The sequence below is a fragment of the Mustela nigripes genome, chromosome 4 (genome assembly GCF_022355385.1).
Source record: "Mustela nigripes isolate SB6536 chromosome 4, MUSNIG.SB6536, whole genome shotgun sequence".
NCBI lineage: Eukaryota > Metazoa > Chordata > Mammalia > Carnivora > Mustelidae > Mustela > Mustela nigripes.
The window spans coordinates 150,101,274-150,129,223 of NC_081560.1; the positions used below are offsets into that span (position 1 = coordinate 150,101,274).

Genomic DNA, 27,950 nt, shown 5'->3' on the forward strand with positions numbered 1-27,950 from the left:
GTTGGTAATTCAATCTACTTTCCCACCACACTGTGTTTTTGTTTTATATATGGAGAAAGACAAGATAGGAAGTACACAGAAATTGGGAGCAGGGGGTTGTGTGGAAACTAGCCAGGCTTGAGAATACTTTTGATGTGACTATGGACCTTCAAGTACTCTGAGCCCTTCCCTCTTGGGTCCTGGGAGGCTCCTTCCCTGAGCCTGGAAACACGCCTTCTGGGTGATTCTACCCTGTTTGCAGTATGGATGGTGCCTTCCGCCCAGCCTGTCTCTGCTGCCAGCACCATCCCCATACATCAGGACCCCGTGACCTGTTGTCTTTCTCAGTCCTGCCTCATCAGCATGCCTATTACGCATGCTCCAGTGTATACGGGACCCTCTTGACCTGTTGTCTTTCTTGGTCCCGCCTCGTCAGCACCCCTATTGCGCATGCTCCAGTGTGTACCAGCCAGGCCGCCACCCCGCTGCTGCCCGCTTCCGCCCAGCCGCCTGCTGCTGCCCCTCCCGGGGCCGCCTCGCCACCCCTGAGTGCAGCCACTGCCCATGCTGCCACCGCCTCTGCTGCAGCCCCTGCCTCAAGCCCTGCGGACAGTCCAAGGTAACTGGCCCCCCACGTGCCAGCCGTGACCTCAGGTGAGGGAGTCAGGAAAGGCTCAACCTGGGTCTACCTGTTGACAACTGTGTCCAGCCCTTGGAAAAGCTCGTCCAAGGTGGTTAGGACTCTGGGTCCTTGGAAAGCCAAACCTAGCACTGCCCGGTGCTGAGCGTGAAGGGCAGACCCTGGGTCCCTGCAGGAGAGCACACTATGCGGGTCAGGACAGAGACAGGGACATGCTGCCTTGACCGCCAGCACGTGTTCTGAGACAGTGATAAAGTCTCTCTCTCTCACACCCACCCACCCACACACACACACACACACACGCACACGCAGATAACAGAGGCCTGGAACTGGGATAAGGGGGAGAATAGAAATTGTCCCTGTGGTCTGGGGAAGTCAAGGAAGGCTCTCTGGAGCAGAGGCAGTGTTGACCTGGGCATGCCAGGTCTGGGCAGATATTTAGCAACTAACTTGCCCTCTTTCTTTATCTCTTGATAGAAAGCATGCTACCTCCAGAGGCAGCCTATGTCATGGGACTTAAGTCTCTGCTCCACCACTGCAGAAAGTGACTTCATTTCTCTGCAGCTTAGTTCCTCACCTGCTAAGATACTTAATACAATGTCTTTTTTGAGGGTTGGGACAGAGAAAAGTGTGCGTAAATCACCCAGCACATAAAATGCTCTCAAGTATCATTTCAATCTGACCTCCTGGATACCCAACAAAGATTGGGGTGGGGATGGGGGCAATGGGGGTTGCAGTTTGTGAAGGGTACAGGGGATTGCAGGAAGGTGGAGGGGGTAGGCCAGATGAGTCATTCTAGCATGGCCAGGCTGTGTAACGGCTGGACAGGCCCAACTCTTGCTGGGGCAGAGGAAGCTGTCAAGTTGGTGTCTGGGGTCAGAGCCAGCTTTCCCAGCTTTCCATGTTCCCCTCCCAGGGTTTTGCTGGAAAGGTCATGCCTCTCTGGGTCAGGATTCATAGGTCCCTGGCTTGAGGCAGGATGAAGGGTGGGCAGAGTGGCTTGCAGACCTGTGTGCTGCCGCCTTCCCGGCTTCACAAGGACCTAGGTGGTGCCAGGCCCAGCCTTTGCTCAGCCCAGCTCGTCTCAAGGGTGAGCCCACTCTGGGCCTCCAGGGGTTGTTTTATTCCAGCTTCCTGGGGTCACTTAGCAAGTTGCTTCCCCTCTGCACACAAAATCTCTTCAGGTAAGGACACACAGAAGACACTTTGAAGAGGGTAAGAAATGTCTCTGTTGTTAAGTGGGGAGATGCCTCCCTGGCTGGATGGAGGAGCTCCAGACGCTGGGGCCCTGGTCAAGGGTGAGCTCCAGCACTGTGCTTCAGGCCTCTGTGTCATCTGTGTCCTGGGGTCCTCAGGGCTCCCTCCACAGGATAAACCCTTCCTTCCTTTGCCTTGCAAAGGGAGATGAGGCCTAGGTAGAGGTCAGAGAGACAACTGGAGGGCTCCCAGCATCAGGCCAGAGCAGAAAGGACTAAGGAACCACACTCTGGGCCCAAACACCTCCCCTTCTTGCCCAAGGGTAGATGGAGCTAGAGGGAGCCCGTGGGAGGCGAATGGACACCCCAGCCTTTCTTGGCATGGCCTTAGAATCCTTGCTCGATGGTTTAAGCCTCTGCTTCCTCCCCTAGTACCAATCCCTGACACAGGACCTTTAGCTCTGGGATGCTGGGAAAGCTTCCTCCACTGCTGGGAGAGCCTGGTTAAGCCCCACTGACCCTAGGCCTTCCACTGCACTAGAAGCTGGGCACCCCTGGGATACTGCCTCCTCCTCTTCCTTTGAGGCTCCTACTACACTGTGGTGTATCAGAGCAGGGCAGGCAGGCCCCGGGAGGGAAGACAATGGCCTCACCCAGTCAGCAACATGGTAACTTGGCACGGTAAGTCTGCACACCTCCCACATCCAGGACACTGGCTGTCTGAGGCTCATTCTACCTCCATACCCTCTGGGCAGCACCATACATGCTTCTGGATCCACTCAGGAGCTCAGGGGTGGGTCCTTAGCTCAGAGCCCTGGAGAATATACTTTCTTATCCTTTGACTCTGCCCAGCACCTGGGCCCATCGGGAGCATTGGAAGGAAGGCAGGAAACCAGGGGCTGGGGGACAGGGACATATTAGCAAGGGTTCACTTCTCTAACATCCCCATCAATGACCCATTTGCCCTGGGGACACGTGGCCCCCAGTGGTATCTGAAAGATGTAGAGAGAAACAAAGGATGTGTTCAGTAAGGTATTCTTGAGTTTTAAATGGAAAAAAAAAAAAAAGTGGGGGGGCAGGTTGTTCACTGACAAATGAAACTGGGAAACACTGGATGAGACAAAGTTGAACATGCTGCTTAACTCCAGTTCTTGGAACTTTTAGCTCTTCAAGGGGAGAGGCCAAGGACAGCATTTCCTGAGGGCAACGAACTGGGGCACTTTCCCCCCTTCACTGAGGTCCCATGGTTCCTGGGTCACAAGTGGGAAAAGGCTGCTCTAGGCCCCTTGGCAGCTAACTCAGTGGGAAGAGGGCAACAGGAATTCTGTAAAGAGATGCCTGTGTGTGTGTGGTTTTTTCGGGGGTTGTGTCTCCTGGCTCCCCTTGAGCCCTCCCTGGAGCACTCAGAAACCTGAGACTTGGCAGTTCCCTCCAGCAATGCGGGAAGGGGAATGGGGAGGCGGCCAGTGGTTTGAGGCTGTGCCCCAGAAGGTCAGAAGGTTGAGGGAGAGGGGTAGCTCTGACCACCTCATCTGTCTCCTCTCTCCTGCTACTGCCCCCTCCAGCCCTGGCCCCACCCTGGAAGTCTCTCCCCAGGGAGTGAAGGTTTTCTCCGTGTCTCTCTGGCAAGCCGGTGATTTTCCTCCCTCTCTCCTAAGGTGATAGCACTAGCAATGGGCTGTATTGCTCTCACCAGGCTCACAAACACTCAGCCCCCATGGAGCCGCTTCTTCCCTGCGAAGACTGCTCTGGTCTTTCCTTTACAGCCTCTGGCAACTCTGGGATGACTTCTGTCAGGTTTCCTCCTCACAGAAGCTCCTGAAGCTGGGGGAGACAGCCTGCCAGGACTGCAGGCCCCAGGGCCTGGGTAGGGCTGTGCTTCTGGCTACTAACTCCTCCCCCCTCCCTTGGTTCCAGGCCCCAGGCCTCTGCCTACAGTCCCGCCAAGGCGACCTCTCCAGCACCTGCCACTCATACATACAATGAGGCCTCAGCTGCCCCTGCGCCCAAGCCCCGGGTTGTCACCACCGCCAGCATCCGGCCTTCTGTCTACCAGCCAGGTGAGAGGCAGAATGGAGGGGAGGCTCTCAGGCCGGATGTGGTTTCTAGGCCACATCCCCAAAAGGTTGGTGGCCAGTGAGGCCCTGCCAAGGAGGCTCAGCCCTCCTTCTTCCACATGTGGGGCAGCATCCAAAGAAGCCTGCCTCCGGCTCTGGGCAGACAAGTATGCGGTGCCAGCCAGGGATGGAGCCACCCAGCTCTCAGGAAGATCCTGGTCCTGGCTGGGGATTTCCAGGCTCAAGGTGAAGGAAGAGAGCTTGTTTCTCCAGGAGTGTGGGTCTGATTCAAGCTGGAAGACGGGCAGGTGTCATGAAAATGCTGTGGGCTCTGGACAGACCTACTGAACCATGCTGTGACCCGGGGCGAGCTGCTCATCCTGTCTGGTCTTTGGTTTCCTCAGCTGAGGCAGGATAGTGGAGGCCCAGAGAGCACCCGTGATCAGCAACAGAATGGCTGGCACAGGGTCAGCAGGCCGCAGAGCTCTCGGCTATCTGTTCCATCCCTCTGGTCCCTGCCCTTTCACAGTGATGAGGACTCAGCGCCATGTCTCCTCTTCCCTTGGTAAAGTTTGGCCTGCTCCCCAGAGCCTGGGGGCAATTCTCAGTTTTTCACCTCACTGTCCCCTGCCTACCTGCCCCCTGCCTCAGTGAAGCCCCTCTGCTCAGTGAAGCTAAGGGCTCTTTAGCTGCCATCTCCCCGGGTTGTGGAAGGTCTTGTGTGCCCTGGTCTAGTGGATATGTCCACAGCAGGGCTTTGGGCATCTACAGCCGTCCAGGGCTGACATCACCATCCCCTCCTTCCCTCTGGATTCTGACTCTGAACTCCGGGAGGGCAGGGCTGTGGAGATTTTCTTCACTGTCTCCCCAGCGCCTGACTCAGGCCTGGCACCGAGGAGAAGCTCAGCGAAGGTAGTAGATGAATGAATAAATGAATGAATAAATGCTGGCAAGGAACTCAAGCCAGGGGTAAGGAATGGCATGGAGAGAGGCAGTGAACTGTGCACTCTGGTGACTGAACCCAGGGATCATGGGTCACAATGGTTCTCATGGGGGGCCCATGCCAGTTCCGTGGATGGCTGAGATAGGATTTGAGGTGGGCACACACTTTTCATTTAAAGCATTATACTTTCAACATTTTCTCTTCACAGCCATGGTGGCCATAAAAATTCTAGCAATAATGACATTTTCCACTTGTAATAATATCCAAACTGTTCCCCTCCCCCTCCCAAGTTATTACACCCACACCTTTTTCACACATGGGAACCGTGATGGGGTGAGGAAGTTAAGGACATGCTTGGGAAAGAATCGGGTAGCTAACTCTGAGGGGATGGGAGGGGGCTTCTCTATATCACCCAGGAGAGGCAGAGTTGGTCAAGAAGTCATGAGGTCGAGTCCCTACTGGGGAGCAAATCCTGTTAGGAAAAGGAGAGTCGGCAGAGAGGATCCTGCATGGGCGGTTAGGGGGAGGTCAGACAGGGACTGAGCAGGAAGGGCCTGGCTAGGCTTGAGGTGCAGGGCCGAGGAGCCAGGAGCCGTCATCAGCCCTCCTCCTGTAAAGCTCGCTCCGCCGGCGGGGTTGAGTGTGGGCAAGCCGCTTCAGCATCAGGCGGGTCCCGGTGCGGGGGTCCGCTCTGCCTCCTCCAAGGCACAGCCCTTCGTCTTCGCGGCCTGCGTTCCCCGCTCTGAAACATGGGCACGCAGCTGTGTAGACCTCGTATTCTGGGGACGAAATGAAGCACCCAGCCGAGTACTTGGCACACAGGAAGCGCCCTTCCCTGTCCTTTCAGACGCAGGGACACAAAGTTCTGAGGTTAGAATCCACAGGATTAGGGAGCAATTCGGAGCTGGCTGCCATGGCGAAGCTCTCCGGGGGAGCTGGAGGACGCGGCTGCCCTGCGGAGACCGGGACCACGGCGGGCAGGGTGGAAAGGAGTTTGGGGGAGCCGCAGCCGGCTGAGGCGAGGCTCTGTCGCCGCGCCAGGAGCGCATTTCCGTCCCGGCCCGGGCTCCCTTCCCAGGCGGGTCCTCCCCGGCACCTTCCGGGGCGGACCCGGGCTTCGGCGCCCCGGCTCCGGGCGCCGGCTCTCCCCCGCAGGTCCGCCAGGGGGCAGCACGGCTCCGGGGGCGCCCGCCGCCTGGCCCCCAGCCCGGCGCCCCTCCGCTCCGTCCCGGGCTGGGGCCCAGGCGGGCGAGACGTGCCGGAGCCCCGGGCGGCGGCCTCCCCGCTCAGCGTTCCCAGGCGGTGCAGACGTTAACTCATGCCTGCCCGCGGGGAAGGAGGCGACCGGCCTCCGCCCCTCTCCCGGGGAGGCCGGGCGGCTGGCAGGCGGCCCGGGGAGAAGCAGGGAACGCTGGCCCGAGCCGCTCCCGTCCTCCGCGGACCCAGGCCGGGCCGCAGCTCCCCCGCGGGACTCCTCTGCGCCGAGGGTGACGTTCGCAGCCCGGCTGCCATCGGTGGCGCCGGGGCTGGGCGGCCGCTCCCCGGGGCACCTGGGGCCCGGGAGGCGGCCGGGGAGGCCTCGCCGTGGGCGGAGGGGCCCGGAGCGGGCCGGGGGAGGCCACGTCGGCCCGCGGGGCGGGCGGGGGCCGGCGCTCGCGGGGAGCCAGGCCCGACCTGGAATGAGTCAGAAATCACCTTGTTTAATTACACATTCCCGAGGCCGCCAAGTGCGATAGGGGCCTTTTGAACTTGCCAATTAGAGATGAAATATCACCTTCTAATTTAGACGGGCTTAATTCCGTCAAGCAGAAATAGCAACAGCCCCGGGCTCGGAGATGGGATATCAGGTCTCCCTTTTGGCACGTCTGGGGTGGCGCGGCCAGAGCCAGGAGGAAGGGCGCAGAGGGAAGGGGACAGGGAGGCCGCCGCTCCTCGCACTCCCATTCTCACCCCGCTAGAGTTGGGGGACGCGGTGTGGAAGTGGGGAGCTGCCGGCCTGCGCCTCGGGAAACCGAAAGTCCCTAGGGCAGCCCACCCGGGTCCAGATTCTGGCAGGCCTCTGACCTGCTGAGCCTTTCCCAAGGGCTTAGAAGACGGGGCTGGATCAGGGAGTCTGGAAGGCCTTCCGGAGGAGGGAAGAGAACATCTGCCAGGCAGAGGGAATGGGGTTTGTGTTGCTGGAGGGGAGCACGAAAAGTGGGCAAGGGCCTGAGTTGGAAGGGGCGTGCTAACGCCCGTTTGGTTGCCTAGGGAGTGGTTAAGCAGGGGATCTGGAGTTGAGTCCTGCTGCCCCAGCTCCCTAACTTTCCAGTAGTCACTTAGACTCACCAAGCTTCAGTTCTCCACCTGTAAAATGGGCTAGAAAATATTCTCTGCCTCTCTGGCTTGCAGTGAGATTTACATGCAGTACTACACATAAAGAGCTGGCCTGGGGAAGCCATCAGTACCAGGTAGCCACTGTGCTGGTGAGGGCAGCACCGTCCAATAAAAATAAATTTTCTAGTTAGCCACATTTTTAAAGGAAAAGGAAGCAGGTGAAAATCACGTTACCATATTTTATTTATCAGTATATTCAAAACATCATTTCAATATATGTCAAACATAAAATAATGATTAATGAGATATTTATATTCTTTTCTTGTGCTAAGCCCTGAAATCGGGTGTGTATTTTACATTTATAGCACTTCTCAATTTGGATTAGCCACATTTCAAGTGCTTACTGCCTCCTAGGGCTGTGCACTGGCACAGGATTACGGCTGCATTCTTAATCCCTTTCTGCAGAGATTCCCCCACTTTAGAAAGAAAAAAAAGCAGGGGACAAAATCTTGCTTAGAACCCCATTATATATAATAGAGAGGGATGAAGCTGCTCTGAAGATCTGCTAGATGACCTCTCCCCACACCCCTCCCTGGTGGCGTTCCCCTCATCACCCCTGCCCTAGCACTTTGAGGCACTCTGCTCTGGGCACTTGGCTGCTATGCAAGGTTGTTAGGAAGGGGGGCAACACGCAGAATCTGGGCTTCACAAGTTTGCACAGTGCATGCATCATGTCTCCCCAGGAGGTCCCCACCACTCCCTTTGAAGCAGACAGGGGCATCATACTTCCTACCACTGGTGACAGACTCAGTCCCAGGTTATCTGACTTCAGGGCATCACATCTCCCTTCCCCACCCTCAACATCCCACAGTTTCCCTGGACGGGTTCCCTCAGGTGACCATCAGGCAGTAAGCTGAGCTGACAGTTCACCCAGACCCTGAGACCCAGAAGTCACCACCCTCACTAACATGAAATAATGTATGCACTGTGCCAGGCACTAGGCTGAACACTTTATTTTTCTTGTCCCCTTGAAACCTCATAACCACCCTGTGAGGCACTAAGAATTATTAATGCTGTTTTTAAAAAAGGACATTCAGGCCCAGAGATGGTAAGGAACTTGTCCAAGGACACACAGCCAGGATGTAGTAGTGCTGGGACTTGAATCTAGGGCTCTTGATGGCTGTGCTACATGCCAGAGCATGGGACCTCCTCCAAGTTGATAGTTACTCCTCAATGACATGGTGCACCAAGATTTTCTGGAATTAGATTTGTATTCTTTACAGAGGTAGCTTGGGGTAATGGAACAGTTTTGGACACTCACTCTGCCACTTACTGGCTCTGTCTGAGCCTCAGTGACCTCAACCCTAAAGAGGACTAAACCAGATGACTTGTTATGTGCCAAGTCTACTCCCTTAGTAAGTGAGAAGATTGATTCCTTCTGGAGAGGGTTTTACTTTTAGGAGCCAGCATCCCTCCCAACATGGTTCCAAAGTAGGGCTGTGGAGGATTTTACCCCCTCCCCTTTCAATAACACAGGCCTGCTCCCTCCCGCCCAGCATTGGGGTTCCTGTGTTACCCAGCACTGAGGGGCCAGTCATCTGGGAGTAGCACAATAGAATTGGAACAGCATGCCACAGGCCACCCAAGGTGGGCCCGGAGAACCATGTGGGAGAGACCAAAGGCCAGGTGGGGAACTTTAGCCCTGAGGAAGACCTTCCTTTCTCGGCTGAAAGATGAGGGGGACTGTGTCCGCACCCCTCAACATAGTCCACCCACCTAAGCAGGCTCAGGAATGGAGGGAGGCTGCCCCAACTTGCTTCCGAGGATGGGAGGAATGAGGCCTCTTTCCAGAGGCACAGACTGTGAGCTGAGGTGAGGCTTCTGGAGCCTCCCTGCCTAGAAGAGGAAGCCGACTGGAATGTGTGTGCAGGATCCCCAGCGGGAGGGCCGCAGAACTTGGAAACCTGGGTTTTGAGAGTCCAGGCCTCAGAAGGCTTTGGGTGAGCAGCTGCCGTGCTCCTTTGTGTTGTCTCTGGAAAAGGGTATTAGCTCTGGGAGAGCTGGAGGAAGGGGTTCTGGAAGTGAGGCGGTATATTCTCCTGCATTCTTTCGTGGTAATTTCACATGCTCTCAGACATACTGTGTTTCCCCCAAAGTGGTGTAGAGGAGCATGGGCCTTCCAGAGCCAGCCACAGAATGAGGGAGCAGCGAGACCTAGGCTGTGTCTCCCCAATATCTCTGCCCAGGTTCCCTCTGAATGGCTCCCTCAAGACCCCCACCCCAATCAAACCAAGGGGAAATTTCCCCCAATGCAAATGAAGCTACAGTGTTTTTCAAGAAAATGATTGTAGCTAAAAGTGAAACCTGAACCTGAGAACCCAGTTGCCCCATCATCTACTTTGTCCCCAAGCCTGGACTAGGGCCAAGTTCAGCAAACACATGTGAGAGAGGCATTGTGGATGTCAAATCCCTGGTCAGAGTGCAGCTGAAAGCATCTTCCAGTCAAGGCCAAGTTTGACCCACTCCCACCCCCTTCCCGGCCCAGGGGACCCAGATATGAGGCTTGCCTGGCACGCCCGCCACCCCCATTCCCTGTCTTTTGCAGGCTTCTGGAAGCCCAGGCCTGGCTAGGCCCCACCCCACACAGCTGCAGATATTTATAGCTCTGTCCCTTTCCCAGCCCTGTCCAGGCTCCCGTGGGCTCTGTTCTATCTCCCTTAGCTCCCTGCTGCAAACTCAAATCTGGGGCATCAAAAAGTTCAGGAACATGTCTTCCATCAAAATTGGAACTGTACTGCTCTAATATTAAAGTCACCTTTTACAGTTTTCTGGCTGGGCATGGGGGAAATTGGGGAAATGAATCCCTGATATATTTTTCTTTGGCTGTTTTTGGCTTTGCAGTGCCGGTGTCCACGTACAGCCCATCCCCGGGGGGCAATTATAGCCCAGCTCCCTACACCCCCTCGCCTGCCCCCACCTACTCCCCTTCCCCGGCTCCAAGCTACACCCCCTCACCAGCCCCAAGCTATAACCCTGCCCCCTCAGCAGCGGCCTACAGCGGGGGCCCTGTGGAGTCTGCCAGCCGCCCCCCATGGGTGTCAGACGACAGCTTCTCTCAGAAGTTTGCCCCTGGCAAGAGTACCACCTCCATCAGCAAGCAAACCCTGCCCCGAGGGACCCCTGCCTACACCCCTGTGGGGCCCCAAGTGTCTCCCCTGGCCAGGGGCATCGTTCAGCGGGCTGAGCGCTTCCCAGCCAGCAGCCGGACTCCACTCTGTGGCCACTGTAATAACGTCATCAGGTATGGTCCCGCTGTGCCATGGAGTCAGCGCTCTGGGAGCCTGGGCGGGGGTGGTGGGTGCTTGTGCACCATCTGAACTCTGTGGTGGGGCAGGGGGTGAGAGGGAGGGCAGGGATAGGGAGAAGGCTTTCTACTAGGCAGCCTCAGGCTCCTCTGGCTTGCCACCTAGTCTGACCCTCTTTGAGCTTTGGCTTCCATACCTATGAGACAGCCACTTCCCTCAGGAGGCAGGAGAATTCCATGAGGTAAGTGGATGAAGCTCCCAGCACAGTGCCTGGTGCCAGGACCTCCCCCTTGGGCTAAGGCCGGGTTCTGGGAATCACAGGTCTTGTTGTTGGGTTTATTGGGCGTGTTGCAAGCTGGCTGACAGGGCTAGTTTTGACCCAGCTTTCGTTTAGGCTTCCTTCTGGGTCTTTTCACAGTCAGGCCAGTGCTGCTCAGGGCTTTGGTGGACATCTGCCACCCTAAAAGGAAAACAAGTCATTTCATGGACCTAGGTGACACTCGTTTGGACATAGTATGTTTACAGGATATGTGTGTTGGGGAGGAGGGCGTATACATGCAATAAATATACTTTTACTTAAAAACAAAGCAACACATGCTCATTAGAGAATAATTAGAGAGTTCAGAAAAGTAAAAATTAAGATGTACAACATTTCCTCATAGTCCCAGTGCTCTGACTGCCAACCTGGATCTGCGCTACCGTAGCTGTACTAGCACTATGGCCTTGAACCACTTACCTCTCTGTGCCTCAGTTCCCTAATCTGAAAGTGGGCACCATAATCCTACTTCTTAGGATTGTTATAAGCACTAAACAAGTGAACACATGCATTTCTTCTTAAATAGTGCCAGGCACAGAGTAAACACTCAGTAAACGTCAGCCATTGGCATGGTCGTCTTGGCTTTTCTTGTACAACTGACTCGATAGCTATAATACGCTTTCCTCGTCCCCTGCTGGTAGATATTTGAGTTGCTTCCCTGTTTTTCTTTAGTGTTATTGATGCAACAATGAATATCTTTTTGTGTAGAGTTTAGCTGAATTTCACATGAGTTCCTTAGAAGGGTTATACAAGTATTGGGGGTTCTGAAACAGTGGGCCTTGAGCTTTTGGGCCCGCCTTAAGATGCCATTCTCTGCTTCCCCAGGGGCCCCTTTCTGGTAGCCATGGGCCGTTCCTGGCATCCAGAAGAGTTCAACTGTGCCTACTGCAAGACCTCCCTGGCGGACGTGTGCTTCGTAGAGGAACAGAACAACGTGTACTGCGAGCGCTGTTACGAACAGTTCTTTGCGCCAATCTGTGCCAAGTGCAACACCAAAATCATGGGGGTAAGTCCTCTGACTTTTGTCTCTTCCCCAACCAATCTCTCTCCCTCTCCAAGATTGTGGGGTCCCATTATGGAGCCAAGAAGTGGCTGCTAACAGAGAGAGAACAACCATCTATCCTATAAGGGACTTGGTTTGCCACCAGTGAACCAGGGAGCAAATGAACTTGGAGAGAGAGATGATAACTTGCCTGGGCCACACAGCCTGAAGTGTTGGTGGAGCTTCTGCAAAGCAAGTTATCACTTCATAGACTGACCTTGCCATGCACCCACATGTGGCCTTGACCCCTCCATGTTCCTTTGGTAAAGTGACGTAATCAGCAGCTTTGATAGGAGGGTTCAGAATCACAGACAATATAACCACCTCTCTGATGATTTTGACACAGAACATGGCACCCAGCAGGTGCTACCTGAGTGCGAACTCCTCTGCCTCCCTCCCTGGGCCTTTCCTCAGTATGTCCAAGGCCCACCCCCTGAGCTCTTCTGCCCTGCTCCCTGTTGGGGTGCTCCAGCAGTAGCCAGGGCCCAGTGAGGAAGAGAGGGCCCAACTTCCTCTTTGTCCTGAACCTTTGTGACCCGAGCGGAGGCTCTTTCTCCTAGGAAGTGATGCATGCGCTGAAACAGACATGGCACACCACCTGTTTCGTCTGCGCAGCTTGCAAAAAACCCTTCGGGAACAGCCTCTTCCACATGGAAGACGGGGAGCCCTACTGCGAGAAAGGTAAGACCACTATGCTATGGAGGGGGCCCCACGGTCTGGGAGAAAGGGGCAGGTACAGGAAACTCCTGCCTGTGTCCATTCACATGGAACCATCAGGAGTCTCCAAATGACAGAGTCATACTTTCCTGGGTGGGGGCTGGGTCGATAGCCTTTTAAAAAGTTTTTTATACATTCGATCTCTGTTCCCTTCCCTGCACCAAATATGTGGATCACAGGTTGGCATCTTGTAACCACTTGGGAAACCTTTCAGATGAGTTTGATCTGGAGTCTGAAAAGGCTTTGGCTTTGGACTTTGTCTTCGGTTCTATTTCAGGCTCCACCTCGGGCTGGCTTTGTAACCCTGAGTGAGTGTTTAAACTTGTCTGAGCTCACTTCCCTCATCTATACAAAGGGACATATGAACACCGGCCTCACGAGCAGGTGTTTAACCAGAGAAAGTGTGTAAAGAATCAAACATGTGAAAGTCCCTTTCCCTACTCCTCTGATGTTCCTTCAGTATCCTGTGACCACCGGCATCCCACCCGCCCCGTCTGAATTCAGAGTTTCTTTGTTCCTTAAAATGCTACATTTTATCTTCGAACTTGGAGTAAATTATAAATTTTGAAGACAAAGCACTCTATTAGAGAATCAGGTATCCTAGCTAGTTAGCCACTTCCTCACTCATTTATTCATAGACTACCTCTCTTTTTCTTTAAAGATTGATTTATTTATTTTGGAGAGAGAGAATACATGCATGAGTAGGGGGAGGGGTAGAGGAGGAGGGGGAGAGAGAGAGGAACAAGCAGACTCCTTGGGGGATCCAGACGTGGGGCTTGATCTCATGATTCTGAGATCATGACCTGAGCCAAAATCAAGAGTCAGGGGTGCCTGGGTGGCTCAGATGATTAAGTGTCTGCTTTTGGCTCAGGTCATGATCCCAGGGTCCTGGGATGGAGCCCAATATTGGCTTCCTGCTCAGCAGGGAGCCTGCTTCTCTACTGCTCCCCCTCTCTGTTAAATAAATAAATAAAATCTTAAAAAAAAAAAAATGGAGAGTCAGATGCTCAACTGACTGAGCCACCCAAGGGCTCCCATAGACTGCCTTTTTCAGAAAAGGATTTGAGGCAGGGTCCAACAAAGTTACCATAGATAAGAAGGTTAAGGTCATAGAACTAGCACCAAATAGAAGAAGGAAAAGCAAGCATGTTGATTATGAAGAATAACAGAACAACAGTGAATGGGCAGCAAGTCTGAGGGCAAAAGATAAACACAGTAAGTTAGTGTACTTTAAAGTCAGAAAGGAGAAAACATTCCAGTTCCTCCAGGGGAAAAGCAAAGCTAACTAAAACTATTCTCGCTGACAATAAATTATGAAAGAAAAATTTCTTATATATGGGTGAGATCTCTTCCCAGCTCTTATTAATTGAATGACTTAGTTACTTGGTCACTCCGTGCCTCAGTTTCCATATGTGTAAAAGGGAGAAGATAAGCATCTCTTTTCCTTTCTTGTGAGTGTATAATGATAATTGTTAGATAATTAGCGGATAATTGATAGATGTGTGTTCGTGCCAATACAAATTGCTATTACTGGGGCAACTGAGTGGCTCAGTCAAATTGGCATCTGATTCTTGGTGTCAGCTCAGGTCATGATCTCAGGGTCATGAGATGGAGCCCCATGTCAGGCTGATCATCTGAGGATCACCTGGGAAACTTTAAAGATAGAGAAGATCAGTTCCCAGATGTTCAGATGCAGAATTTCACCACCCTACCCCCACCCGTATGATTCTATATTCAGTTAAGTTTGAGAATTGAGGCATGATCCTAAGGCCAGCAATATCAGGATCACAGAAACACAGGTCTCTGGGCCCCACCCCAGATGCACCGAATCAGAAACTCTGAGGGGATGGGGCCCAGCAGTCTGTGTTTTGAGGGAACACATCTTGGGGGAACCCTCAAGATGATTCTAATGTTTGAAGACCCACTGCTCTCCGAAAGCACTAAGCCCTTTTTCAACAGAAAGCAACTGTGATTTGTTGGATAGAAACCCTTTTACAACAGCAATAAAATCCATTAAATACAGGGTACAAATTCAACTTGGGGCCTAAGAGAGTTAGTCAAAGAAAATTATAAAGACCTAATAGAAGAAATAAAGTAAGAAATAAATACATGAAGAACTAGATTATATTCATGGTGGGAAAGGCCCATGCACAAACTTAATTGCAATTATATTCTCATTTTTTTTTGATAACTGATGAAATATGTGAATTTTTTTTTTATTAAAGATTGTATTTATTTATTTGTAGGAGACAGAGAGAGAGCAAGCGAGCACAGGCAGACAAAGAGGCAGGCAGAGGCAGAGGGAGAAACAGGCTTCCTGCCAAGCAAGGAGCCCGATGTGGGACTCGATCCCAGGACCCTGGGATCATGACCTGAGCCGAAAGCAGCTGCTTAACCAACTGAGCCACTCAGGCGTCCCAGAAATATGTGAACTTTTTAAAAAATGTATTAGGGTCAAGACCAGTGCTACCAAATTTTAAAACAAGGTGGCAGTTCCCCAGATCATACAGAATCAAGTATATAACAGAAAAAACAATCAGCAGGCAAGACTAGACATTCTAAGGGTACCTGGGTGGCTCACTTGTTAAGCGTCTGCCTTCAGCTCAAATCATGATCCCAGGGTCCCGGGATTGAACCCTGCATCAGGTTCCCTGCTCCGCAGGGAAGCCTGTTCTCCCTCTTCCACTCCCCCTGCTGTTTTCCCTCTCTTCACTGTGTCTCTCTCTGTCAAAAAAATAAATAAAATCTTAAAAAAAAAAAAAAAAAAGACTAGACATTCTATTGTAAGAGTTTAATATTAGGCTGCACAGTGAAAGAAGGAATCAGTATTTAGTAAGGTTTTCTTAACCATTCCTTTGTTTTCCCGTTCATCGTTTATCCATCAAATCTGTGCCAATTCCTCTGAAAGACACTGAGCATTAGGAGTGGGTCTCTGCCCTCAAAAACCTCAAGGGGACACATCATCCTAGGATATGCCAACACATAAATGGACAGTGAAGAGATATTGACTAAATGAATGAATGAATGGAGTGAGAAGGCAGGGAAGCCCAAGAGAAGCTCCCAGGAAGGCCATCTCATCTCTCTTGGTTAGGGTGGAGGAAGAGGACTTCCCAGAAGGAAGTCCTGGCCCATAGGATCACAGGTAGACAAAGTGGGGAGGGTTTTCCAAGCCCAGGACCTGGTTCACACACAGGCATGAGGCAGGTGAGAGAGTACAGGGCATGCGGAAACTATAAGGTATAAGGAGAGAGAAGTCAGAAGTGGGGTTCAGGGCTTGCCCTCCCACGGAGATGGGGTAGCCTATGGCCCTGTTTCTCACCCACACGAGTTCCTACAGAGCATGGAGTGAACCATAAACCTGCTCTAACCTTGTAGAGGAACCAGAATGATGTTTTTAGTTCTGGTGAGAAATTAAGGGGTCTGTCAGAGATGGGCTTCACAGACCATGACACACAGCATTTGCATGACAAACCATAATTCAACACAAAAGGGGAAACCGTATATTGGAAAATATATCCAAGAGATATAACTTATCAAAGCTCAATGGCAAAGAGATAATGAGACCACGTGAAGTCATGGAAAGAGGATGAACTTTGGAGTCCATGAGGAGGGTTCCTTCCTGCCAGGTGACAGAAACTTGACAGCCAGTTTCCTCATCTTTAAAGTGGGAATAATATTTCTTTACAAAGCTGCTGTGAAGATTACACAGGAAACTTAGAAAAGCACTAGGATTGGACTGGTGCCGAGTAGGCACTGGACTCACGTTTCCTTCTCTCCTTCCGTCATTTATAAAGACATACAAGTAAGAGCCAAGATTTTTGAGTTTTTGTGCCAAGTACATTCACATACGTTATCTTACTGAATCGGTAAAACAACCCCACGACTTAGGTCCTGTAGTTACTTCCTTTCTATAGAGGAGAAAATGGAGACACTGAGAAGTTAGGTGACTTGCCCCAAGGAGGAGCAATTCCCAAACAGAGCTTGAACTTGAGCTCAGTGCTTTTGTTCTTCAGAACCCAAGTACATAACCCTCCATGGCACACTGCCTCTCAGCATGTGGTCTAAGACGGCGAGCAGCCATGCTGTCCACAAGCAGAAACATGGAAGTTGCAAGGAGAAGCCAACTGTGGCAGAGCTGTGGAGAGACAAGTACACTTGTAGGGGAATGAAGGCTTCATAGGAGACATCAAACATCCCTCAAAGAATCTGGAAGAATTCTCCACTGAGGACAGTAGACCTGCTTGCCCCCGGGGCCCAGATGAGACAGTTGGTGGAGCTGGGACCCAGCCTGCTCAGCTGTGTGTCTCAGCTGTATGACTCTGGCGAGCCTCAGTTTCCTTATCCACAAAATAAAACACACATAAAACAGAAAAATAATTAGTTCAATCTTGGAGGGGTTTTTTGAAGATTGAGTTCATTCATTGATTTGTTGATTCACTGGTTCATCCATTCCCTTATTCATCCCACATGTATGTGTTGGGTACTAACTCGTGCGCCAGGCACTGTGTTGAGGGTGGCAAGAAAACTAGTATATACAAATCCACAGACCATGACATTGAGATTCTAGTAAAGAATACCATCTATACGAGAATGCTTGGTGAACTGTAAAGCATTATACAAGCAATACATGGTATTATTATCTCTTTGGTGAGGTAGGGAAGGGGACACGTCTTAACATAGTAGCTCAGATATTATTTCCAGTGGTAAAAATTGTTATCAACACAAATGCCCAATGAGAGAAGAATTGCCAGGTAAATAACATACTATATAACTCCTAAAAATGTTAAGAGCTCTCCTTTCAAGCTATTTGGAAATATGATTTTTTTCTTCTTTTTGGGATTGGTCTGTTTGGGCTGTAAAGGCAGAGGAGAAAATCACCCTGTAGAAAGTTAACGACAGGTATGGAGAGTGTTTGCAAATCAAACCAGCACAGAGTGATAACTAAGCCTGAATCCATAGACCACCTGTGCAAATGATTGAAAAGAAAAGAAACCACAATCATATAGCTGAGCATTTTGTCTGCAAGACAACAAGTAAACCAGTTAGATCATACCCACTGCCCCCGCTCAGTGATTTGTGGTGTGATGTCATTGTTAGGGCATCAGGTTGGTGTGTCCAGGATGCTTCTCCCAGCCTGCCTGGATGCCTGGTCCTCACTCTGCCTTTCATTTCAGACTACGTCAATCTGTTCAGCACCAAGTGTCATGGCTGTGATTTCCCTGTGGAAGCCGGTGACAAGTTTATTGAAGCCCTGGGACACACCTGGCATGACACCTGCTTCATCTGCGCAGTATGTGATTAGCTGGGGCTGGGGGTTCTGACTTTCTGAGAAGGGGCAAGAGGGACCCAGCGGGGCCAGGTGATCAACTGTCTACATCCCTTTCCACTCTGGTGCTCTGATATTCTGATCATTTTTAGAAGTACCATGGTATCTGGATATGTCACAGTCAAGCCAAGTTTATTACTAATAATTACTTCTAAACCAGTGGGCTTTTGTTACTCTCCATTTCACTAAGGAAAAGAGTACTCTCCCAGGATCTGTCATACCAGCAGCTTGCCTCACTAGCAATGCTCTCCATCATTGGGAGCAGTGAATAATAAAGCAAGGGGGTTTCTTCTGATTATAAGTTGTTTTAAATGTGATGAAGTGTTCCAAGGATTTTCCCCAAAATTTGCACCAAAAAACACTAGGTTGGAGCTTTTTGACTCATTCTATGAAAGACTGAGATAGGGCTTCTTCTTTTGATAGACTCTTTAGGAATGGGGGCTATCATTTTATTTTCTAAATAGTCTTGTTCTTGATACATAGTTGCCAGAGATAAGCCCTACATAACTGTTAACCATGTGCCAATTATTTCTTCCAAACAGCCAAGTCGTTTTTCCCATGAAATTGGCATTTTCCTTATGAGGGCTTCGGGTTGGGGAGGGGACACAGCAATGAGTTCACTGACATTAAGACTCTGCCTTACATCTAGGAAATATTCATCCCTGAGAAAGGCCTGTGATGTGAGTCTGCAATTGACTGAACTTTATTTGGGAAAATTAATGTGCTGCTACCACTTTTGTTTTGTTTTGTTTTGTTTTGTTTTGTTTTGTTTTACAAGTGCTGCTCAAGGTAAAGTGTGGCCATGTGTCAAATATCCATGCAGTTTCCACTTGAACCATTTTGATAGGCTTATAATAGAGGAAACCCTCATCATAAAGTTTACAGCAACACATATCAGTGTCTACACCACTCCCACACTCCACAGTGCGTGGAGTGCACTGTGTTGACTCTGAGTGTGAGTTTGCCAGGTCTGCTGTAACAATGGACCAAAACCCAGAGGCTTCAACAACTGAAATGGACTGTCTCATAGCTCTGGAGACTAGACGTCCACAGCAGGGCCATGCATTCTCCCTGAGCTTTGGGCGATTGCCAGGAATCCTTGGTGTTTCTTGAATCATAGCTGCAGAACTTCAGTCTCGGACTCCATGGTCCCCTGGCAGCCTGCCCTATGTGTGTCTGTGTTTTTGCATGGCACCCTTTTCTGTGTGTGTCTGTCTCTATGTGCTTCTCCTTTTTTTTTTTTTTTAAGGTTTTTATTTATTTATTGGAGGGAGTGAGACAGGGATAGTGAGAGAAAGCAGGAGCAGGGAAGAGAGGGAGAAACAGGCTACCCGCTGAGTGGGGAGGCCTGGTGCGGGACTCAAGCCCAAGACTCCAGGATCATGACCTGAGCTGAAGGCATTCGCTTAACCAACTGAGGCACCCAGGCACCCAGCTTCTCCTTTTCTTATAAGAACACTGGTCCTATTGGATTAATGACCTCATCTTAACTTACACCTTAATTATATCCACAAAGATCCTGCTTTCAAAGAAGGTCATTGGTGTGTCCCTGTGCCAAGTAGATTGAAGGTACAGGGAGTATCTTCCAGCATATAAATTTGGGGGAGGAAATAACACAATTCAATCTAAACACTCCAATTTTCTAGCTTTTGGAATAGATTTTCTAATTGCCTTTTAGGGTCCTTTGAGTACACCAGGTCCTTCCCTCTGAAAAGGGACAACGATGTGAATATACTGGCTTTCCGGTTGTCTCCCACAGAGCCATGGCTCAGCAAGGCACATAGGGCCCTCTGACCCCTGCATTCAAGCCGTGGCTTGTCTGATCCTAAGACACTGCCTGTAAGTCTGGTTGCCCGACTTCTAGAAGGATCCAAGAGACTTGGAGAAGGTCCAGGGCAGACAGTGGCACAGAAGGCCTGTGCTCTAAGGGCGGGCTGATGAGAGGTGTGTGTCACATGGAGAGGGTACCACAGAAAAGGTGAGCATGGGTCTGCTCCCTTGAGCTCACTGAGTTTGGCTGAAAGTCACAGTGGCACAAATCCCAGAGAGAGAGAGCAGAAGAAGCAATAAAGCGTAGGGTTGTTCAGGCCAAGATTATAAATAAGTTCTGGCAAGGTGCGAGAGACCCATAGCACTGCAAAAGGGTCTATGCAGAAAAACCAGTCAAGTCCTGTCCTTTGGAGAATCGGCATGGTGAATCATTATGTCTTCCTCCAAAGTGGCCCTGTGTGGCACTCACTGCCATGTTAATATATGGTGAAGTGGAACATGGTTTTGGTTTTAATTTTTGGAAAGCAATATTCTGATTGGAAAACTGATGGTTGGGGGGGAGGGGAGTCCTTTTCCATCACTTTTTATTTTATTTTTTTAATATTATATTTATTTGTCAGAGAAAGAGCGTAAGTAGGGAGGGCAGCAGGTAGAGGGAGAAACAGACTCCTGCTGAACAAGGAGTCAGATGCGGGACTCGATCCTAGGACCCTGGGATGCTTAACTGACTGAGCCACTCAGGCGTCCCATCATCACTTTATATTTCTAAATCATCTTTGATGCGTATATTTTCTTATAATAAAAAAAAATCTAGTAAGAAAGGAAAATCAGAACTAGCTCTCCCAGCTGATTAGCTGTTTTCCCGTCAGTTAGATCTCAGGAGAACACATAACTTTAGGCAAATTCAGCTTACCAAATATTGCTTGAGTTTGGAGGACAGAAGAGTATCCCATGGGGTGCCTGGTGGCTCAGTGAGTTAAACCTCTGCCTTCGGCTCAGGTCATGATCTCAGGATCCTGGGATCGAGCCCCACATCGGGCTCTCTGCTCAGTGGGGACCCTGCTTCCCCCTCTCTCTGCCTGCTTCTCTGCTTTCTTGTGATCTCTCTCTGTCAGATAAACAAATAAATAATCTTAAAAAAAAAAAAAAAGTGTGCCAGAACAAATCGCTACCTTCAAGGAGTTTGGAATCTTGAAAGGAAACAAAGTTGAAATTTATAAGCGATTAAAGAATAGAACAAGATAGCCTCTCTAAAGTCCCAAGCACATAAATTGATGGCTGAGATGGGGCCCCTAGGTGGCTCAGTCAGTTAAGTGTCTGACTCTTGATTTCAGCTTGGGTCATCTCAGGGTCTTGAGATGGAGCCCCACATCGGGGTCTGTGCTGAGCATGGAGTCTGCTTAAGATTACCTTTTCCTCTCCCTCTGCCCCTCGCTACTTGTTCTCTCTTTCTAAAAAAAAATAAAAATAAAAATAAATAATAATAATAAAATGATGATTGAGAAGGGCTGTGTGGGTTGGGGTGAGGGGTTAAGCTCCTATCTGGCTTTGGCACTTGAGTTCCAATGGAAAAGATGTGGGGCCTATCTTTAGTAGGTAGTGGATAGAGTGGCCCCTCTTTTCCTTTAAGTCTTGGTGGGTCTCCAACCCTTCCCCACTGGTGTGGGTATCAGGAGGGGAAGGTGGCAGTCCTAGTGGCTCCTTCAGCTGGCGGATGTCCTTGTCTCCCAGCACCATCCATGATTCCTACCCACCCGGGCCCTGATGACACTTGACCACGGAGCCTGGAGCTTGAACCATCCCTGTTGTGCCTGAGTAGTCGGGAGACCTCTACCAGGAAGCCACCATGTATCCCACTTAGAGTCTCCTAGCCCAGGACACTGAACACAACCTTTCTGTGATGTTTTCTGCCCTCAGCTCCATCTTATCAATTAGCCACCCCTGCGGATCTGGCCCTTGCTTACTTCTGGGCCTTTAGTCTCCCAATACACTCTCCAACTTATCCCACAGTTCTCACAAGTAACCAGCACTGTCCCAGACTAGGCAGAGCCCCAGACGTTGACAAGCAGCTCCTTGACAACTCACTCCAGAGCTGCCTTTCTATCTCCATGAAACCCATCCTCACTGTTGGATCTTAGGCTTGTCTCCACATCTTCACCAGCAGCTTGAGGCCACCCCAAGAGCCTGGTTTCACTCAATGTCACTGCCTCCACCTGGGATGTTTCTGGTCACTTTTTTACACCATTGTTTCCCAGGGCCCATTGTCAGCCCTGTGTAATCCCGAGTATTACATTCTGAACCGGCCCACGAGGGACCACTGTGATGCCGCTTTTCTTTCCAACTGTCTTCGAGTGGTCGCATGCTCACTGAGCTAGCTCATCTCAAGAGGATGATTTCTCTATCTTCATGCCTTCTGTATATGGGAACTCTACCTGCTGCCCTTCTCCTCCTCCTTCTTCTCTTTTAGTAGGGGGACAGGCAGAGGGAGAGAAAGAGAAAGAGAGAGGGAGGGAGAATCTTAAGGAGGCTCCACACCCAGTGTGGAGTTCAACATGGGGCTTGATCTCATGGCCCTGATATCATGACATGACATGAAATCAAGAGTTGGATGCTTCACCGACTGAGCCATCCAGGCACCCCTACTTGCACGTCTTCTGATGTCCATGTCCTGGGTGTGGTGCCTACTTCCTCTGTTCAGTGCTGTCTATGACCCTGGGGCCCATCCCAGCCAAACTGACTTCCCAGCTAACTCTGACACCTTGGCCTACTGCCCACCCAGGGCCAGCCTACATACTGGTAGTCCAATAAACTTAGAGGATACCTCAATACAAGTCCTGTAAGCCCAGAACAATTTTAAGTAAGCATAGCCCCTCTCTGCAGTGGGGTGAGTGGAAGATGAGCTAGAGCTGGAGTCTTGCAGACCTGGACACCAAGTCCCAGCTCTACAACTTGCTGGGTCTCTGACTTAAGCAACACACTTAGCTCTATGAACTGCAGTTTTCCCTTATGAAATGGGGACAAGTCATACTTTCCTATAACTTTTTGTGGGGATTAAATGAGATCACGTATATAGAGTGTCTGGCCTCCTTTTCACCCACAGTAGCCTCAACATACATGACTGAGCTTTCTTCTCTCTGTGATGTCTCCATCTTCAAAGTGCACTCACATGTTGTCATCATGGGGACATATCAATTTGCCTCTTTTTCTTTCATATAATGTCTCCCTGCAATGCTTTTCCATATTGGATTGATCGTTTTCATGGTGGCATTCCATTGGAGAATGTACTGTAGGAATCTACTTAGTCATCTCCCTATTGAGAGGCATTTTGGTGATTTTTAGTTTTGGCCTGAGCACACATTGTTCCGTGCAATAGTTTCTGCAGGATGAACCCCTCCCGGGTGGTACTGGGCAGGCACATCTTTACCGTTCCTCTCTGGTATTGTCAAACCCCCTACAGAAGGCTGAGCTGATTCACCAAGCTGTGTCCTTAGCAGTGCATGAGTAGGCATTGTTGAGTGTTGATTGGTACTTTTTTTTTCTTTTTGTTTTTTAGCTAGTCTTCTAAGATTAAAGGTAACATGTGATTGAAGGGGTTTTTTGTTTGTTTGTTTTATTTATTTTGTTAGACTAATAGATACCTAGGGGTCTCTCATGGAGGCTTTAATTTATTTTTCCTTTAAATATTAGTGAGGATAATCTTTTCTGATATGTTTTGTTAGTTTCCTAATGGTATTTTCTTGGATGTTAATCACGCCCGTGGATATTGACTCATGGTTTTGTACTGTTTTCTTGTAAACTTTGGATAGCATCCATCGATCATCTTCATCTTGTGTATTTTTTTGTGTGGTCCATTTTGTTTCATTTGAGTTTAGTTCTGTGTTCCTCTTTGGGAGTCTTAAATGTTATGTAGTTCGACTGTCCACTCTGCTTACATCATTAAGCATTTGTGGTGGGGAAAGCTAGGCCCCGCCTCATGCCTGTCCATTTCCTCTGTCTCAGGTCTGCCACGTGAATCTGGAGGGGCAGCCTTTCTACTCCAAGAAGGACAGACCCCTGTGTAAGAAGCACGCACACGCCATCAACGTGTAGGGAGCCCGGAGCGTCTGATGCGGACAGGCCGGGAGCCGCTCCTGCCGCTGGCAACAAAGGATTCAAGGAGGCTGATGTTTCTTTTGGGGGAAAGGAGGAAGACAGGAAGCTACTGAGCCCTTTTGAAGTATAATTTTAGTCCTTCCTTCTGCACACAGATCGTGTATTTGCATAGTTCAGACTAGAAACCAAATGAAGATTCCTCACCAAGCTAGTAATTAATCCAAGGCTGGAGTGGTAATTCAAATGTTCAGAACAGAATTCCAAGAACTCCAAAGTGAAAAACAAAAAAAAGTCATGTTCTCGAAGCGACACCCTTCCCTGAGGTCACCAGAGCAGGGACAGAGCTCAGGGCGCTGTTGGAGACTCTGGAGTGTGCTGTGGAGTTCTCTAGAGCTTGTCTGGCAAGCAGACCCAAGTGCCAAACAGTACTCGTTGTGGGGTATTTTTAGAGCCATAGCTGAGGGCTTGTTAGCTGAGACCGATTGGGCTTTCCTCGCCAAAAAAGGAAGTGTTATTCCGTTACTAGCGTCACGGAGCCACCTCTGCGCATCAGACTTCAGACCTGGAACAGAGTTGAGCGTTCTGAGGGAGTCCAGGCGTCTAGGAGGTGCCTTCTGGGAGCCGCGGGGCGGTTGACAGGGCTTTAGGAAGGGCTCTGGCTCACGTCTAAGACATCCTATGTCCCCAGAAGATTGAGCTCCTTTTTGAATTGTGATGGGAAAGTGGAATTGGGTTTTTCCAGTTTTGCTTTGCTGTGTGTGAGAGGAGATTTTAAAGCGACTCTGGGTTGTGTCTAGCCTTTGTTTTGCTTTATGAAGTTCGTGAGCGTGAATGTCCAGGCTTATGCATGTTTTTCTCTCCCAATCCTGAGACGGCTCACTTATGAAGTCTTCCTCAGCACCCCTTCCCCCAACAGGCGTGATGACCTGTGGACAAGAAGAGAGAGGTGGTGTCTGAAACAGGATGGCAGACTAGGCTGGGAATATGCCCGAACTCTGCATGGGGAGAGGAGTGTTACTTTCTGTCAGCCTCAGTAAGAACACCAGTGTTGGCAGACCTGCACCAGGCTTCTCAAGGGTTCCTTTCAACGCAGTGCACTGATTACGTGCCGGGGTGTTGACTGTTGGGAGGAGAAGAGGGACTGATACGGTACTCATTTGCCATTCGGGCCTATAGTTTGACAATGGATAAGCTGAGTTGATCTAGAACTTGTTTAAGTACTTATTGAAATAGTCTTGGGTCTTCAAACTTCTTTAAACATTAGTGATAGTTTGAGTTAAGAAAGCATTTTAAAGCTGTTAGGTGACAAAGAGAGAAGCTTGGTTTCTGAGCCTGGAAATGGTACATTCTCTTTCCCTTTAGGAAGCACTGTCATTACGCTCATGGAACAAGGCATGGAAGCAGGCAGTCTGAGGGGGTGTTTCTCACTTGAACACAATAGTTAGGTACTCTTCCAACTCACTGCTACTCTCTCCTCACTCCTGTTTTGGATTTTTCTCTTTGCATGTTTTATGAGAATGCATTAGAACATTTTTTTTTCTTCTGAGAACTGAGGCTTCCAGGGGACTGTCTTTCTCCCTGAGTGTGTTCCTTCTCCTTGAAGGAGAAAGAAGCAGCAGGATGTGTCCCTAGCAGGAGGCCCCTGTTTTTTTTCCAAGGGTGAAGCTGTGTCTCGTACATAATTGTGCTCCTACCACCGGGCCTTTCTTTACCTGTTGTGCAGTAAGAAAGTGAATCTAAAGTACCAGATAGTAGAATCTGCTGGGAGTAACGAGATTTTTCAGGAGTTGCAAACAAGTACCTTGGAACATTCTGTTATTTTTGGAAAATTCAAATATACAGGGATAAGGAGGTTGTTGCTTGTACAGAAAAGCTCTTGCTTTCTCTTAAAGCAAAAATGAAAACAAAAACACGTTTTCAGGGATTGGTCTAGAGGAAAGGAAAAACAGTTCCCAAGGGTTAAGTTTCCAAAAATATCTTTTAAAAGGGGTTAGGCGCAAATGGACGCACACATGCCTGTGCGATCATTAAAAAAGTACATGATCATTAAAAGGAAAAGTGAAACATCTCAAAGAAGGACTTCATCATGGTCATTTACTGAATCGGTTTTTCTACATCTCAGAGAGAGCGAGTGTCGCTTCTGAGAGACTCTTTAATTTACCGAAACACATACACAAAAATCATTTTAAAGGCAGTAGGAGAAGAGGATAGTTTTGAATATGGGGTTCCCTCGGTGTTTGCAAGTTTGGCGTAGCTTTGAGGATAAGGTTGTATCTATTTCAAGTTAACATCAGGGCTGTCCTAGGACACCAAACAATTTCTAATAGTTCCTGGTGGGGAGTACACTTTGGATCTACAGTTCTGGTGTCTTCATTTTTGATGCTTATTTAACACTTATAAACACTTATAAATTTTGCAATGGAGTGATTTATGTCTGCAGTGTTTGTGTTAGGAATCTAGCTTTTATAATGTTAGCTTTTCAACTCAGGTACTTTTGCTTTGGGATTTTTTTTTTTTCCTTCAAGATTTCAAAAGTGGAAAGTAGTGTGATAGAGGTGTGCACAAAAATATTTTGCATGTTTGTTTGGTTTGGGGTTTTTTTTTTGTTTTGTTTTGTTTTGTTTTTGCTTGTGTGAATTCTACTTTTTAGCACAATAAAACCTAAAAAAGGATGAGCAAATACAGATATTTCTGTGTAAAGTTTTTTCACATGACACCAAAACTAGATCATTTCCATACAGATGAAAAAAAAAGTTTAAGGCAAAACAAAATGTCCTACGGAGAAGAAGCACAAATAACTCACTTGCTCTGTTGGGTGTGTGGTTCAACAGCAGTTTAATTGCTTCGTTTAAACAGACAAGGATATGTGAATAATACAAATGTTTTGCATACAAAGGGAATTGATCAGGTAAATAATAAAGTGAAGACCAGGCTTTGCCTTTTCTTTTTGGAAAAGTTTATTTATTTAGCTACTAGGTGATTAAATATTTCGGATTTATTTATTTTTATTCTGTTCTAAATGGCTCCATTTCCAGAAAAGTTGGTATATTTTCTTCCATGTCTTTTGTTTTGAAATAAGCCCACAGAAAAACCCTCTCATGGCACTTTTTTTCTTTTTTAATAAGGAAGACCCTTCTGAGGATACTATGCTTAACGAAACCAATTCCTTCTTTGTTTTTTTTGTTTTGTTTTGTTTTTAAAGATTTTATTTATTTATTTGACAGACAGAGATCACAAGTAGGCAGAGAGGCAGGCAGAGAGAGAGGAGGAAGCAGGCTCCCCACCAAGCAGAGAGCCCGATGTGGGGCTCGATCCCAGGACCCTGGGATCATGACCTGAGCCGAAGGCAGAGGCTTTAACCCACTGAGCCATCCAGGCGCCTCGATTCCCTCTTTGTTAAGGTATTCTGTTTCCAAGCATTACTTGAAAAGAAAGAGAAAATGTTTATAATTTATTTGATTTTTTTAGTACCTCAATCAGATTTTCAAAGAGCTATACGATTGCAAGAAGGAATAAGATATTATTTTAGCACTTTTCAAAGCTGTAGCAATTTAGATGGAGAAAAAGAAAAAAAAGGAGTCTCATAGAGTCATAGAATGTAAAGTTGGACGGAATCTAAGAAATCCCCTGGGCACTTTCCAGATGTGGAAACCGAGAAAGGGGAATTAGCTTCCCAGTACATTCGGTCTTCTGGGGAAGCAGCTGGGGACCATGCACTGAACATGGACTTTGACATGTTAAGACCAGGGCTTAGATCAAGGTGATCTAATATCAATAGGGTGATATTGGCAGACCAACTCTCCTCCCTTCTGAGAGTGAAGGTACTGACACCTGCCTCCCAGGTGTTTTGAGAGCTAAATGCAATAGCTTTTGTTAGAAATTACAACACAAATGTTAGTGACCATTATCACCAATGGAGTAGGTGAGAACTGAGCCCAAGGTCCTCACTCTTCCTTGATTTTCTTTTCTTTTCTTTTTTTAAAATTTCTTTTCAGCGTAACAGTATTCATTGTTTTTGTACCACATTCCTTGATTTTCTTAACTCCTTCAATGTGTCCATTCAGAAAAAAATGCTTTGGGAAAACTTGAAGCAAGAATAAATATTACACAAGGAGCTGGGAAATATGAACCACCTGGATGAAAATTTGGTAGAATTACCTTGTGCTAGAATTTCTGCCCTTTTCACAGAAGCAAATTTGTTTATTCATTTGTTCATTCATTCATTCTTTCAACTGATATTTATTGAGCACC

General features: G+C 49.0%; 1 protein-coding gene across 4 annotated transcripts in view; it reads left to right on the top strand.

Moving 5' to 3' along the window:
• LDB3 (LIM domain binding 3) overlaps positions 1-26,375 on the top strand; it is a 60,270-nt gene extending 33,895 nt beyond the window's left edge. For 2 of the 4 annotated variants that reach the window (XM_059397948.1, XM_059397952.1), the window contains 7 exons: positions 416-598; positions 3,733-3,875; positions 10,033-10,432; positions 11,578-11,758; positions 12,355-12,475; positions 17,686-17,801; positions 23,607-26,375. In XM_059397948.1, the coding sequence (XP_059253931.1) occupies positions 416-598; positions 3,733-3,875; positions 10,033-10,432; positions 11,578-11,758; positions 12,355-12,475; positions 17,686-17,801; positions 23,607-23,696 (1,234 nt within the window). In that variant the 3' untranslated portion in view covers positions 23,697-26,375. The remainder of the gene's footprint in view (positions 1-415; positions 599-3,732; positions 3,876-10,032; positions 10,433-11,577; positions 11,759-12,354; positions 12,476-17,685; positions 17,802-23,606) is intronic. The other 2 variants (XM_059397951.1, XM_059397949.1) reach the window with 1 other exon arrangement.
• The last annotated feature ends 1,575 nt before the right edge of the window (positions 26,376-27,950 follow it).